Source organism: Haliotis cracherodii, unplaced genomic scaffold, assembly GCF_022045235.1.
Source record: "Haliotis cracherodii isolate W230 unplaced genomic scaffold, xgHalCrac1.p SCAF_1, whole genome shotgun sequence".
NCBI classification, from domain to species: Eukaryota; Metazoa; Mollusca; class Gastropoda; order Lepetellida; family Haliotidae; genus Haliotis; species Haliotis cracherodii.
Window position 1 is genome coordinate 37,601,542 of NW_027266264.1, and position 15,807 is coordinate 37,617,348.

Here is a 15,807-nt window from a genome sequence, read left to right on the forward strand (position 1 = left end):
TTTTCTGGGAGTGAGGGTTTTGGGACCTTTGCAACAGTACCACCTCAAAGAACACTAAGAACAGGCTTCACGAATGAAAATCTATTTGAGCTATCATCTGTGTGACAAGCCAACACATTAACCACAGCTTTTAGCAATATTCCAGCAATATCACGGCAGGGGACACCAGAAATGGGCTTCACACATTGTACCCATGTCGGGAATAGAACCTGGGTCTTCGGCGTGACATGCGAATGCTTTAACCACCAGGCTACCCGACCGCCCCTCATAGAGCATGACAAAAGACAATTAAATTCAGGTATGAGCATTCAGCAGATACCTCTTGCAGGCATTAAATCTTTACCTGAGATAGTAAAACTTTTAAGTTTAGTTTGTTGATGTTTATTGATGCACCCAGCAGTATTTTAGCTTTATGACGGCGGTCTGTAAATAATCAATTCTGGACCAGACAATCGTGTGATCGACATCATGAACATCGATCTACGCAATTGGGATATGATGACATGCATCAACCAAGTCTGTGATCCTGACCCACTGATCCCATTATTTGCCTCTTATGACAAGCATCACAGGTGTTGAGTTCAGTTCTAGCCCTGTCTTGTGACAACATTTCAGACAAACCAGTGGTTGAGAGCATGAGAAACAATACACACTATCAAGATACAATGAAACATCCAGGCCACACAACCAACCAATGCCAACTGTAATTTGTCTTTAGTGACAAGTATAGGGTACTGGATACCTATATATTCTGACACAGGAGATGGAAAAACATAAACTATTGTCATCAGGCACCTGGTCCAGCCAGTCAAAGAAGACTTGTGGTCATCTATCCTCCACATAACTGCTCATATTCAAGACATGTTGGTAAGCTACCCCACATCTTGGTGACACAAACATCAAAACTGTATAACATGAGGAAAGTAAGTCATTTCAATCACAAGGAGATAAGAAACATGTGATGACAGTAAGGAATGGGTTGCCCCTGCCTTGGACATGTTTCTATGAGTGGCATCACTGGTGTTCATATGCTGCTACAGATTGATCTATAGGATGTCAAACAAAGAATGGCCACCATACAAATAATGGCCCATTTAACAGTAATGCTTTGTAAATACAGAAACCTAGTAACCAGGGAAAAGTAGAAAGATGCAGTCATGTCTATATTTGGGATGTGACACATTAATATAGCAAGGGCGTTGTCTATCAACACAGATCTGAAGGGGAAATATTTTGCAAGATCGATGGATGATAGTTTGAAGAAACTTTTCCTCAGCTACAGAGAGTATGCAGAGTACACTCTTTAACTGTTTCAGTGATCAATATCAGTACCAAGTACACTGTATAACATCCTCCTGGCTGGTACAATCCCCTACAACCTGTTCTTCACCTTCAGACAGGGTCCAGGGTCGTTGGTCCAGACTAGTCTATCAACTATATTCTGCACCTACAGACAGGGTCCGGGGTCCAGACTAGTCTATCAACTATGCTCTGCACCTACAGACAGGGTCCGGGGTCCAGACTAGTCTATCAACTATGCTTTGCACCTACAGACAGGGTCCAGGGTCCAGGGTCCAGGGTCTACACAAGTCTATCAACTATGTTCTGCACCTACAGACAAGGTCCAGGGTTGGGGATCTACACTAGTCTATCAACTATGTTCTGCACCTACAGACAGGGTCCAGGGTCCAGGGTCCAGGGTCCAGACTAGTCTATCAACTATGTTCTGCACCTACAGACAGGGTCCAGGGTCCAGGGTCTACACTAGTCTATCATCTATGTTCTGCACCTACAGACAGGGTCCAGGGTCCAGACTAGTCTATCAACTATGTTCTGCACCTACAGACAGGGTCCAGGGTCCACACTAGTCTATCAACTATGCTCTACACCTACAGACAGGGTCCAGGGTCAGGGGTCTACACTAGTCTATCAACTATGCTCTGCTCCAACAGACAGGGTCCAGGGTCCAGACTAGTCTATCAACTATGTTCTGCACCTACAGACAGGGAGGGTCCAGGGTTGGGGGTCTACAATAGTCTATCAACTATGCTCTGCACCTACAGACAGGGTCCGGGGTACAGGGTCCAGACTAGTCTATCAAGTATGTTCTGCACCTACAGACAGGGTCGTGGGTCTACACTAGCGTATCGATCATGTTCTGCACCTACAGACAGGGTCTAGGGTCTACACTAGTCTATCAACTATGTTCTGTACCTACAGACAATTCATTTGTTTGTCTAATACTGTACTCAAGAGTATTCCAGTTATATGACAGCAGATCATAAGTAAGTCTGGACAAGACGAGCCAGAGTTGAGTTAGCATGACACTCGATCAACCACATCACCAAGCCTGGTCCCCCCCCATCTACATAGCTTGTGCTGGGGCAGCTGTATAACAGTGTCACTTCAACTTGTAAGTTATGCCAGTCTGGAGCAGACATACAGGTGGTGGATAGCATGAGTGATACTCTACCCAAACAGGACATGATGTAACAGCAACAGTTTTGAGTAATGAAATCATCATAATACATATTATTTTTCTTGATTATTAATTTTCACTCACTTTAGTAAGGCTATTGTGGAGTGAAAGACTATTATGTTTCTCAGTACCCACCATAAGCATTATCGTAAGAGTCTCTGATCTGGGTCCAGGCAAACACTGCTGCAGAATAGGAAGGGGATACATACACTAAATTAAACAAGGTACATATTATCTCAGATAGTTTGGTTTTGCAAGACATGTTGGCCTTCTGCCTCAGCTGTACCGAATGAAGACAAAAAAAGTCATCACACCATTTTTAAGTATCTGCAAAGAAAATGTCCACAAAGACTTTTGCATCTTAACAAAATTATTATTTATGTACGAAATGACTAAAACATTTTCTGTTCTCATTTGAATTCTACATGATTCTTTCGCACAGAAATATATAATGGGGTGTTGTGAAATGTTCTGAATAGCTGTCGCTGAAACAGCACATACTGAGACAAGACTGAGACTGAAATTCTCATTTGTCTGCCACTGATGGCCGTGCTCTGCAGGGTGGGATGGAAAGCTCATTACATGCCTCTGGTGCAAAGGAGGTCAAAACGTCAACTCAATCTTAAAAACAGATCGTGCAAGCTTTGGTGAAGCTGCTTTCTTGATTACATATCACACATACAATGTAGCTGTAACCTTGTGATCACACAATGTAGCTGTAACCTTGTGATCACACAATGTAGATGTAACCTTGTGATCACACAATGTAGATGTAACCTTGTGATCACACAATGTAACTGTAAGCTTGTGATCACACAATGTAACTGTAACCTTGTGATCACACAATGTAGCTGTAACCTTGTGATCACACAATGTAGATGTAACCTTGTGATCACACAATGTAACTGTAAGCTTGTGATCACACAATGTAACTGTAACCTTGTGATCACACAATGTAGCTGTAACCTTGTGATCACACAATGTAGATGTAACCTTGTGATCACACAATGTAGCTGTAACCTTGTGGTCACACAATGTAGCTGTAACCTTGTGATCACACAATGTAGCTGTAACCTTGTGATCACACAATGTAGCTGTAACCTTGTGATCACACAATGTAGCTGTAACCTTGTGATCACACAATGTACCTGTAACCTTGTGATCACACAATGTAACTGTGGCCTCATATTACATATCAGTGTTTACTATGTAACTGTGGCCTCATGATTACATATCAGTGTTTACTATGTAACTGTGGCCTCATGATTACATATCAGTGTTTACTATGTAACTGTGGTCTCATAATTACATATCAGTGTTTACTTTGTAACTGTGGCCTCATGATTACATATCAGTGTTTACTATGTAACTGTGGTCTCATAATTACATATCAGTGTTTACTATATAACTGTGGCCTCATAATTACATATCAGTGTTTACTATGTAACTGTGGCCTCATAATCTCATATCAGTGTTTACTATGTAACTGTGGCCTCTTAACTACATATCATTTTTTATTTTGAATCTCTGGCCTCATAACTACATATCATCTTTTATTTTGAATCTCTGGCCTCATAATTACATATCAGTGTTTACTATGTAACTGTGGCCTCATAATTACATATCAGTGTTTACTATGTAACTGTGGTCTCATAATTACATATCAGTGTTTACTATGTAACTGTGGCCTCATAATCTCATATCAGTGTTTACTATGTAACTGTGGCCTCATAATCACATATCAGTGTTTACTATGTAACTGTGGCCTCATAATCACATATCAGTGTTTACTATGTAACTGTGGCCTCATAACTACATATCATCTTTTATTTTGAATCTCTGGCCTCATATTTGACAGCTTGTCATATCTACAACAGTGGGGTCTCGTCCTCATATTTCAGAGGTTAACATATCTACAACAGTTGGGACTTGTCCTCATATTTGAGAACTTGCCATACATACAACTCTGGGACCTCGTCCTCATATTTGAAAACTAGCCATACATACAACTCTGGGACCTCGTACTCATATTTGAGGACTAGCCATACATACAACTCTGGGACCTCGTACTCATATTTGAAAGCTTGCCATACATACAACTCTGGGACCTCGTCCTCATATTTGAGAACTAGCCATACATACAACTCTGGGACCTCGTACTCATATTTGAAAGCTTGCCATACATACAACTCTGGGACCTCGTCCTCATATTTGAGAACTAGCCATACATACAACTCTGGGACCTCGTCCTCATATTTGAGAACTTGCCATACATACAACTCTGGGACCTCATCCTCATATTTGAGAACTTGCCATACATACAACTCTGGGACCTCGTCCTCATATTTGAGAACTTGCCATACATTCAACTCTGGGACCTCGTCCTCATATCTGAAAGCTTGCCATACATACAACACTGGGACCTCGTCTTCATATTTGAGAACTTGCCATACATACAACTCTGGGACCTCGTCCTCATATTTGAGAACTTACCATACATACAACTCTGGGACCTCGTCCTCATATTTGAAAGCTTGCCATACATACAACTCGGGGGCCTCATAATTCATGTACTTATCTGCAATGTTTGTTATTTCTCTGATTCAATGTTGGTCTTGGTATTGTTAACAAATACACATTTCTAACCAAAGCTAGTGTAGTTTGAACACTTGTCTTCCTTGCTATTCAACTATATCCTCTAATTTGCAATCTCCTCAAGCAGTGAATCAAATGAAGCAAATTGTACATTTTTTCAAAGGAAACCAAATCGAGCAAGTCTGGCAAGCTGCTTGTGTGTAAGTGTGGCCGTGTGTGTCTCATCAAGTGAAGTAGAAAATGGCAGTACAGACTGGTCTTGATGAGAACAGTACTTCTAGGGAGACCTACCCATGGAGTCTATGTCCCTTCATCTAGCCTTCAGTCTGTTATTGATTGCAATGTTGATTTCACGTCTATGTCACCTGCCTAGTCAAGGATGGTTAACAGTGTGTGGGAAGAACACTTCCGGGGAGTTAATCAGAACAGCACGCTAACAACGGTACACCACAGACAATGAGGGGGCTTTAATGTGTCACAACTATTGTTTTGGAAAGGAGATTGTATTATATAAAATAGTGACATACATATTTTGCATCCACATCACGATTAAAGGTCCACAAGGTAGTCAGAGATTTAGTAACTGTAAACAGAAAGTGGATTATTAACACCTTTATTCACTTATATATCCATCATTCACTTTGGGGGACAATGATGCAGTGTGTTGACAACTGCCAGAGATGAAACCAGTGAGTAGAAGATAATTGCTGACAAGTTAAGGGCATAATGAAGGTCAAAAATGGATTCAAACTCACAACCAGTACAACAGAAACCAAATGATCAAATCTCCATGTCAACAAAAATCAATAAAGTAATGTGAAATTTCAGTTAAATACTTGTCAGAAAAAAGGAAATATCTGATGTTGGCAAATATCTAGTGCTGTAGAAAGCTCATTTGGATCCATAAAGTTTGTAAAACGACACTAAAACTGTAGAAGATCACTGACAGACAAAGCACGAAATATGCTAAAGACATCAATCAGAAAAAGTCTTGTATCCTGTGTACATGTTGTACATCAGACTGCATATGCCTGACAATTGATCATTTACGAATAAATGACTGTGAATAAGCGAGTGTGAGAGTAGTTTTATGCAGCTTTTGGCAATACATCAGCAATATCATGGGAGGAAATGGTCTTCACAGATTGTTCACATCGGAGCGAATAAGTAAATGCTACTGGGATACACAACTGCCCAGAACATGTTAAGCCTGTTTATGGCAAGAACCATGTAGGACTTCAAACAAGACATCCTCGTGCACCTAGCTAGCTAAAACAAAGTGACATGCATTTCTGAATTGACGTTAAACTTTCTGTTTCAGAAAACATATTTAAGTGTGACTCATGAAGTGTCCTAAGTGATCATCACTTGTAATTCTGGACCAGAATAAGACAACAGCATCCTATCCTTGTCACAGGATCAGGCTGAACTGAGGATTGGGTGGTCCCAGATGTGGAGCTCCCAGATGTGGAGCTCAGGTACAACCTGAGGTTTGCCTGGCCCAGGCTTCATACGCCACCATAATGGAGCTGAAAACCTTTTCTGAATTGGGGGTAAAACAACATTTACTTGTCATCAAATTATTTTTGCATGCAAACAGACCCATGCAAGTGTTATTATTACTCCCACCTTGTTGTGACATTGACCAATTTGTGTAGAACATCTTAAGATACAATGCCTACTTTCAGGAACAGTTCCAGGACAATACAACTAAAAGGCCATAAGTAACTGATATAACCTCTTTTCACAGAGAACTCCAGGGGCCAGAACTAGGAGACTATACGAAGACTATTTCAGTTACATTGGGGGCAGGGCCCTGTTCCACAACGCGTGTGCTACGTCTGTGGTAAGTCTATGGGAAAGCAGGAGACCTATGGTTATTAAGGAAGAGAATATATGGTTGTCAACTTCTTTATTATGAGGAACACAATGTCCCGGAGTCTATGCTTACTCCTTCATCAGGTGAATGAATGCCATGAGGCAGAGAGCATATATATGTACATGTAAGGACAACAAAATGATAAGATAACAAATGGTGGAAAATAACAAAGGGTAGAAACTAACAAGGGAAGCCAACAGATGATTGGCGCTGATAGGTGATTAGCGCTGAAGGTACCGAAGCCAGTACTTGAGTTATCATAGATAAGTAATAGGTAATGGACACTGGACACCTATTGCTTATCTATGATAACTTAAGTACTGGCTGCCACACCTTCGGTGCTAATTACTCTAAAGTTTAGGCTTCCTTTGTCTATTGCTAATGTTAATTATTATTTTAAATATACACAGTCAACACTGCAACTAAAATAACACCATATTGGAATATACTATTCCTGATAAAATCATTGCACCAAAATTCTGTAAAGTTATATTATTGGGTATGTTTTAAGCAAATCACCAGTAGATTTAGAGAAAACTTATGTACCGCTATACACAGGTTACAAGAAACTACACAGAATTCGATTTAGTTTTTTACTGCACATAATACTGAAAAAATCCTTTTTTCCAAAATATTGAATCCCCGAGGGCGGGAAATGGATTATGCTTGGATGCGTATACTAAGGAAAATACGGTACTTTGTTGACAACAGCATGTGAGAAATGATGAATCAACACAACATCTGGTGCCCTGATCTCATGTATTATTGAAGACACTGCACAGATGTGTGTGTGTGTGTGTGTGTGACAAAAGATCTGCTTCTGTGCACAGCAGCCAGAACTCGACCTGGGCATTACTAGGAAAAACTTACATATTATTATCTTAATTTATTAATATTATTGACTGCATGTTTCCCATATCAGCATTGAGGGATTTTAACAGGATATTTTTATTGACAGATTAAAGTGGGAAGCTAAATACGACGCAGTTGTACACTTTCACATTTTCAGGGATCTCCACAAGCACAAGTATCGTAGGGTGCTAACAGACCGAGAATCAAGGCTTCAACCCCACAAACATGGGACCCTGGAAGCCAAGGGACTAAACCCTCAACAGTAACTTGCCATGTCCTCGACCACTGTCCAGTGGATCAGCCACTGAGTGAGTGGGTGGTCAAGTGAGAGGATATGCGCTGGACGGAGTTTGGGTGGACGGTCTTCTAAACACGTCTTATCACTGCCATGTCACAATTGGTAGTAAATGACAGTTATTCCTTATCAGCAATGTAACAGCTATTAAAGGCCACCATTTAAGGACATAATTATGGGCTGCAAGAAAATAATGTTCTTAATCTATATATTATGCATTGTATGTATTTCTCATATACCGTATTCGTTGTAATATGTGTCCAGGAAGCTTACAAAATTGCTTGAGAAATTTGTTTTCACAGGGTTAGAAAAATCCACTCAACCGCTCGCATTGAGGTGTGGCGGCCTGTGCATGGCGAGAAAGAACTGAATAATTGCTCGTCCTACCAGGCGAGTACATATATTTCAGTCATATTAATTCCATCTCTAATCGTTTATATCAATAAAAAAATGCTAGATAATTTCAAACCTAAAATATGTTTTCAACTCGTGCATCTACGTGATAACAAAGAAATACATGTCACTCATATCATGAATAGACGACACACTTGACAACTGTCTGTTACAGAAATAAACAGGAAGTGCGTTTGCCCAGCAGGTATCGAAACTTGTTTTTAAAGGGTCTGTATTGTTCACCTGGATATTTACGCAATCATAACAAAATGTACATTTGCATTGTACATGTATATAATACTGCAAATATTTCGTAATTTTGACTCTGTCAGCATTTAAAATAGGTGGATGGCAAATCTGACAGCATGAACGTGTATTTCTCTAGGTACAAATGTAGCATAAAGATCTAAGGTTCCAAAAATTGTATTTATAGTTCTGCTAGGCATTGTTTTATATGCAGAACTTAATATTACCCTGTATACTTCCTCATAAACTAAGCCGGCAATAGCAATCACATGTACACACATTTTCTACCAATGTACCGGTGATTCAGTTAAAAACTACACAATAATATAACTTTGAATTTTGACACAATGATCAGAAGAATTGTATTTGAAACTATTATTTTGTCAGAAATAATATATTCCAATATCGTGTTATTTTAGGCACAGCTTTTACCATATTTATTTATAATGATAATAACCATGAGAGTAAATCTTTGGAACAGCTGATCGGTGTGCCAGACATTTTTTACATTTAGAACAATTTGACCCATCACAGGTGTGACTTCCTGCAGACTTGCCAAAATGTAATGTTGACATATAATTGTCAAACTACAACTAATATGACTTTTAGTGAGAGAAAGTGTGGCATTTATGATACATGTATATGTATCCAATCTCTAAAAACTAAAGTCTGTTTCAAGGTGTCAATATCAGTACCCGGTAATTATGGTTGCTGTAAATAACGGTGAGTCACTTCACACAGGATTTCACCGAAATTAATGTAAACAATACCAATGAGTTTTGAATAAATTCAATAAAACATTTAATATTACAAACAGAAGTCCATATACACAATGAACACTATTTATAACCAGTGTAATAACAGGATCACATTGTGGCAGTCTGTACAGATTTGTTGACATGGTATATCCGGTGTTACATGCTCACGGCAAAATGTCTTTAATTTGCTTTTGGGGAAAAACATCGAAACTCCTTGTGGTGTGTTTTATGGAAAGATAAGTGCACACTATAGTCAAGAAAACATGATATATATTATGAAAGTCACTCTTGATGTTATTCTGTCCACCAGTCATTGTCAAATATGAAGTGGGCGTGACCAAAACATAAATGTCTGAATGCCTAAAACAATTTCTGGACGCCTGGTCCAAACAACAATGAAACTAAAATGTTTTCAATAATAGTTACTAGGTTATTCTTTGCCCCTTCTAAGCTGTTTTCTGTATTATACAGGAGAAGATGTGGAATGTGAAATGTGTAATTGTTTTCTCTTAGTAGGGGGTGCTCATAAAGATTACTTAAAGCTTGGTCTGACCAATCAGGATCTCTATCAATATCCGACCAAGTCAAATCTGATTAATCCAGACATCCTTTGCTCTTCATTCTGGACTGAACTTGGGGGACTGAGGAAGAATTTATCATGTAATGGTTGCTCTTTAATCTGGATTAGCTAGGCACACATCTCACTCACACATCCTGTAAGCTGCAATTACAATCCATTTTGTCTTTGAACCTGTGTGTTCATATCGTGACGTGACATCACAGGACACAACTTCTGCTAAATGTCACAAATGAAGACCACTGTCTGAACCTGAGGTGCCGGGCAGATAGTTTAGTCCAGTCTACTCCTTGTAGCTGTACACACATATATTCACCATCATCTGCAGGCATACATCTTCTCTACTGATAGCTACATTCATATGACAGTACACACATATATTCACCATCATCTGCAGGCATACATCTTCTCTACTGATAGCTACATTCATATGACAGTACACACATATATTCACCATCATCTGCAGGCATACATCTTCTCTACTGATAGCTACATTCATATGACAGTACACACATATATTCACCATCATCTGCAGGCATACATCTTCTCTACTGATAGCTACATTCATGACAGTACACACATATATTCACCATCATCTGCAGGCATACATCTTCTCTACTGATAGCTACATTCATATGACAGTACACACATATATTCACCATCATCTGCAGGCATACATCTTCTCTACTGATAGCTACATTCATATGACAGTACAGACATATATTCACCATCATCTGCAGGCATACATCTTCTCTACTGATAGCTACATTCATGACAGTACACACATATATTCACGATCATCTGCAGGCATACATCTTCTCTACTGATAGCTACATTCATATGACAGTACACACATATATTCACCATCATCTGCAGGCATACATCTTCTCTACTGATAGCTACATTCATATGACAGTACACACATATATTCACCATCATCTGCAGGCATACATCTTCTCTACTGATAGCTACATTCATATGACAGTACAGACATATATTCACGATCATCTGCAGGCATACATCTTCTCTACTGATAGCTACATTCATATGACAGTACAGACATATATTCACGATCATCTGCAGGCATACATCTTCTCTACTGATAGCTACATTCATATGACAGTACAGACATATATTCACGATCATCTGCAGGCATACATCTTCTCTACTGATAGCTACATTCATATGACAGTACAGACATATATTCACGATCATCTGCAGGCATACATCTTCTCTACTGATAGCTACATTCATATGACAGTACAGACATATATTCACCATCATCTGCAGGCATACATCTTCTCTACTGATAGCTACATTCATATGACAGTACAGACATATATTCACGATCATCTGCAGGCATACATCTTCTCTACTGATAGCTACATTCATATGACAGTACACACATATATTCACGATCATCTGCAGGCATACATCTTCTCTACTGATAGCTACATTCATATGACAGTACACACATATATTCACCATCATCTGCAGGCATACATCTTCTCTACTGATAGCTACATTCATATGACAGTACACACATATATTCACCATCATCTGCAGGCATACATCTTCTCTACTGATAGCTACATTCATATGACAGTACAGACATATATTCACGATCATCTGCAGGCATACATCTTCTCTACTGATAGCTACATTCATATGACAGTACACACATATATTCACCATCATCTGCAGGCATACATCTTCTCTACTGATAGCTACATTCATATGACAGTACAGACATATATTCACGATCATCTGCAGGCATACATCTTCTCTACTGATAGCTACATTCATATGACAGTACAGACATATATTCACGATCATCTGCAGGCATACATCTTCTCTACTGATAGCTACATTCATATGACAGTACACACATATATTCACCATCATCTGCAGGCATACATCTTCTCTACTGATAGCTACATTCATATGACAGTACACACATATATTCACCATCATCTGCAGGCATACATCTTCTCTACTGATAGCTACATTCATATGACAGTACAGACATATATTCACGATCATCTGCAGGCATACATCTTCTCTACTGATAGCTACATTCATATGACAGTACACACATATATTCACCATCATCTGCAGGCATACATCTTCTCTACTGATAGCTACATTCATATGACAGTACACACATATATTCACCATCATCTGCAGGCATACATCTTCTCTACTGATAGCTACATTCATATGACAGTACAGACATATATTCACGATCATCTGCAGGCATACATCTTCTCTACTGATAGCTACATTCATATGACAGTACACACATATATTCACCATCATCTGCAGGCATACATCTTCTCTACTGATAGCTACATTCATATGACAGTACACACATATATTCACCATCATCTGCAGGCATACATCTTCTCTACTGATAGCTACATTCATATGACAGTACAGACATATATTCACCATCATCTGCAGGCATACATCTTCTCTACTGATAGCTACATTCATATGACAGTACAGACATATATTCACGATCATCTGCAGGCATACATCTTCTCTACTGATAGCTACATTCATATGACAGTACACACATATATTCACCATCATCTGCAGGCATACATCTTCTCTACTGATAGCTACATTCATATGACAGTACAGACATATATTCACCATCATCTGCAGGCATACATCTTCTCTACTGATAGCTACATTCATATGACAGTACACACATATATTCACCATCATCTGCAGGCATACATCTTCTCTACTGATAGCTACATTCATATGACAGTACAGACATATATTCACCATCATCTGCAGGCATACATCTTCTCTACTGATAGCTACATTCATATGACAGTACAGACATATATTCACGATCATCTGCAGGCATACATCTTCTCTACTGATAGCTACATTCATATGACAGTACACACATATATTCACCATCATCTGCAGGCATACATCTTCTCTACTGATAGCTACATTCATATGACAGTACACACATATATTCACGATCATCTGCAGGCATACATCTTCTCTACTGATAGCTACATTCATATGACAGTACACACATATATTCACCATCATCTGCAGGCATACATCTTCTCTACTGATAGCTACATTCATATGACAGTACACACATATATTCACCATCATCTGCAGGCATACATCTTCTCTACTGATAGCTACATTCATATGACAGTACACACATATATTCACCATCATCTGCAGGCATACATCTTCTCTACTGATAGCTACATTCATATGACAGTACACACATATATTCACGATCATCTGCAGGCATACATCTTCTCTACTGATAGCTACATTCATATGACAGTACACACATATATTCACCATCATCTGCAGGCATACATCTTCTCTACTGATAGCTACATTCATATGACAGTACAGACATATATTCACCATCATCTGCAGGCATACATCTTCTCTACTGATAGCTACATTCATATGACAGTACACACATATATTCACCATCATCTGCAGGCATACATCTTCTCTACTGATAGCTACATTCATATGACAGTACAGACATATATTCACCATCATCTGCAGGCATACATCTTCTCTACTGATAGCTACATTCATATGACAGTACAGACATATATTCACGATCATCTGCAGGCATACATCTTCTCTACTGATAGCTACATTCATATGACAGTACACACATATATTCACGATCATCTGCAGGCATACATCTTCTCTACTGATAGCTACATTCATATGACAGTACACACATATATTCACGATCATCTGCAGGCATACATCTTCTCTACTGATAGCTACATTCATATGACAGTACACACATATATTCACGATCATCTGCAGGCATACATCTTCTCTACTGATAGCTACATTCATATGACAGTACAGACATATATTCACGATCATCTGCAGGCATACATCTTCTCTACTGATAGCTACATTCATATGACAGTACAGACATCGCAAACAAATACCCACTTTCTGGAAATGTGCCTGAAATATATATTCCACTAATTGGCTACTACTGCAGACTAAATGTCACCTGACCGGTAGTTATCAAGCCTTGTTAAACAAAGATGCAAGGTGATAATGCAGAGATGATTGATCACATGTATTAATGCCACTCTCACAAAGCAATTACATTGAAGTAACATTTATCACAATGTGACATGAACCACACACAACTCCTTGTAGCAAGCATTGTATCATCTACTTCGTGTCCACAGAACCTTTCAAACAATAACATCAGCAGCATGCAAATACATATGACTTCAGATTTCGAGAATTATGGTATATCAAGAATGACAAATGTGTCGTAGGATGGGATTTGAACCTGGCCCCAGTGTGTACTGGAGTAACACACTAACCGCTCGGCTACCCTACCACCTACCAGGGTCAAGGAATGGGAAGGAAGTGTTACCTTGGTGATATTGTTGACAAACACCTCCCTAGGCTCTTCCCCTGTGGCATCAACAACCTCAAATTCATCCCCCAAGTCAACGAAGACACTGCCAAACACGCCATACACATCAGACGAGATGAACTGAAATCAAACACTGCAGATGAAACATTTGGAATGTATAATCCTTCTTACAAATGTGAATTTCTCATAAATGTTCACCTAAAAGGCAACACTAGGAAAATAAACAAATCTTCCAATTACTACTGTAGCCCAAACTACTGTATCAAAGAAAGACACAGTAATCACTAATTAATCATCAAATGAAAGGGTTGACCTAGTTTGATCTAAAAAGTTTTCTGTTTTCTTCCTTCATAAAAACAAACACGTCCATGGAAAGTACAAAACCGATGCACTTACATGAATCTGAGGTGACTGTTCCCGACAGAACTTGTTAACTCTCACTTGAACCGGCAGAGGGCACTCTGTTAGAATGATGCACTGAAAAAGGATGCAAAACTTGATGAAAACACATCACAAGAGTTGTCCCTCAACTCTCCAACACATACAAGGGGGTCAACGTGAAACCCCCCAAATCTTCCAGGCTTTCTAAAGTCTAATGTTATACTGTCATGGATCGGAAACAGAGCAGTGCAGTCAGGGAAAATAATTGAAGTGATCTTTGTTTTGATGCGGCCACACGTTTGTTTGTTGTTAACGCCATACTCAGCTATACTCAAGCTATATGATGGCTGTCTGTAAATAATCAAGTCTGGAACAGATAATCCAGTGATTGACATAATGAGCATTGATCTACACAATAGGGATACGATGACAGGCATCAACCAAGTCAGCGGGCCTGACCATCCCATCCCGTTAGTTGCCTCTGACGACAAGCAAACTCGCCTTTTACAGCAAGCATGGGTTGCTGAAGATCTATTCTCAACCCAGATCTTCACGGGTCTTCTACATATGAATACAAGTAATGATGCCAGACTTTCTTGGCACTCCACATCTCTTTTAACAACAGGAAAATAGCGTTATCACTATTCCCCGCCATGAGGCACATTAGAAGTTTGTTTGTTCATATAGCAGTGAACATAAACTATAAAAAAGAGCCCAATACAGCCTTAAAAAGAGATATCCACTTGGGCCATTTTTTGTCATCAGATAAAATGATTTAATATGAAATTAATACACACAAAAGGCCCTTTCTCTGAAACAAATAACTCAGTGTTGAAAAGAATCTCTTTGATAAGCTTACTTCAGTTGTTTCTCAGAAATCTTGCGCCCATTGCACAAATAACATGGAACCATGGCTTTGACTCCGTTTA

General features: G+C 39.2%; 1 protein-coding gene across 1 annotated transcript in view; it reads right to left on the reverse strand.

The window, feature by feature from the left end:
• Positions 1-15,807, reverse strand: part of LOC139477374 (ubiquitin-like modifier-activating enzyme 6) — a 109,377-nt gene that overhangs the window by 60,191 nt on the left and 33,379 nt on the right. The window contains exons 7-8 of the mRNA XM_071259936.1: positions 14,894-14,974; positions 14,495-14,617 (exon numbers count right to left, since the gene is read on the reverse strand). Of these exons, the coding sequence (XP_071116037.1) occupies positions 14,495-14,617; positions 14,894-14,974 (204 nt within the window). The remainder of the gene's footprint in view (positions 1-14,494; positions 14,618-14,893; positions 14,975-15,807) is intronic.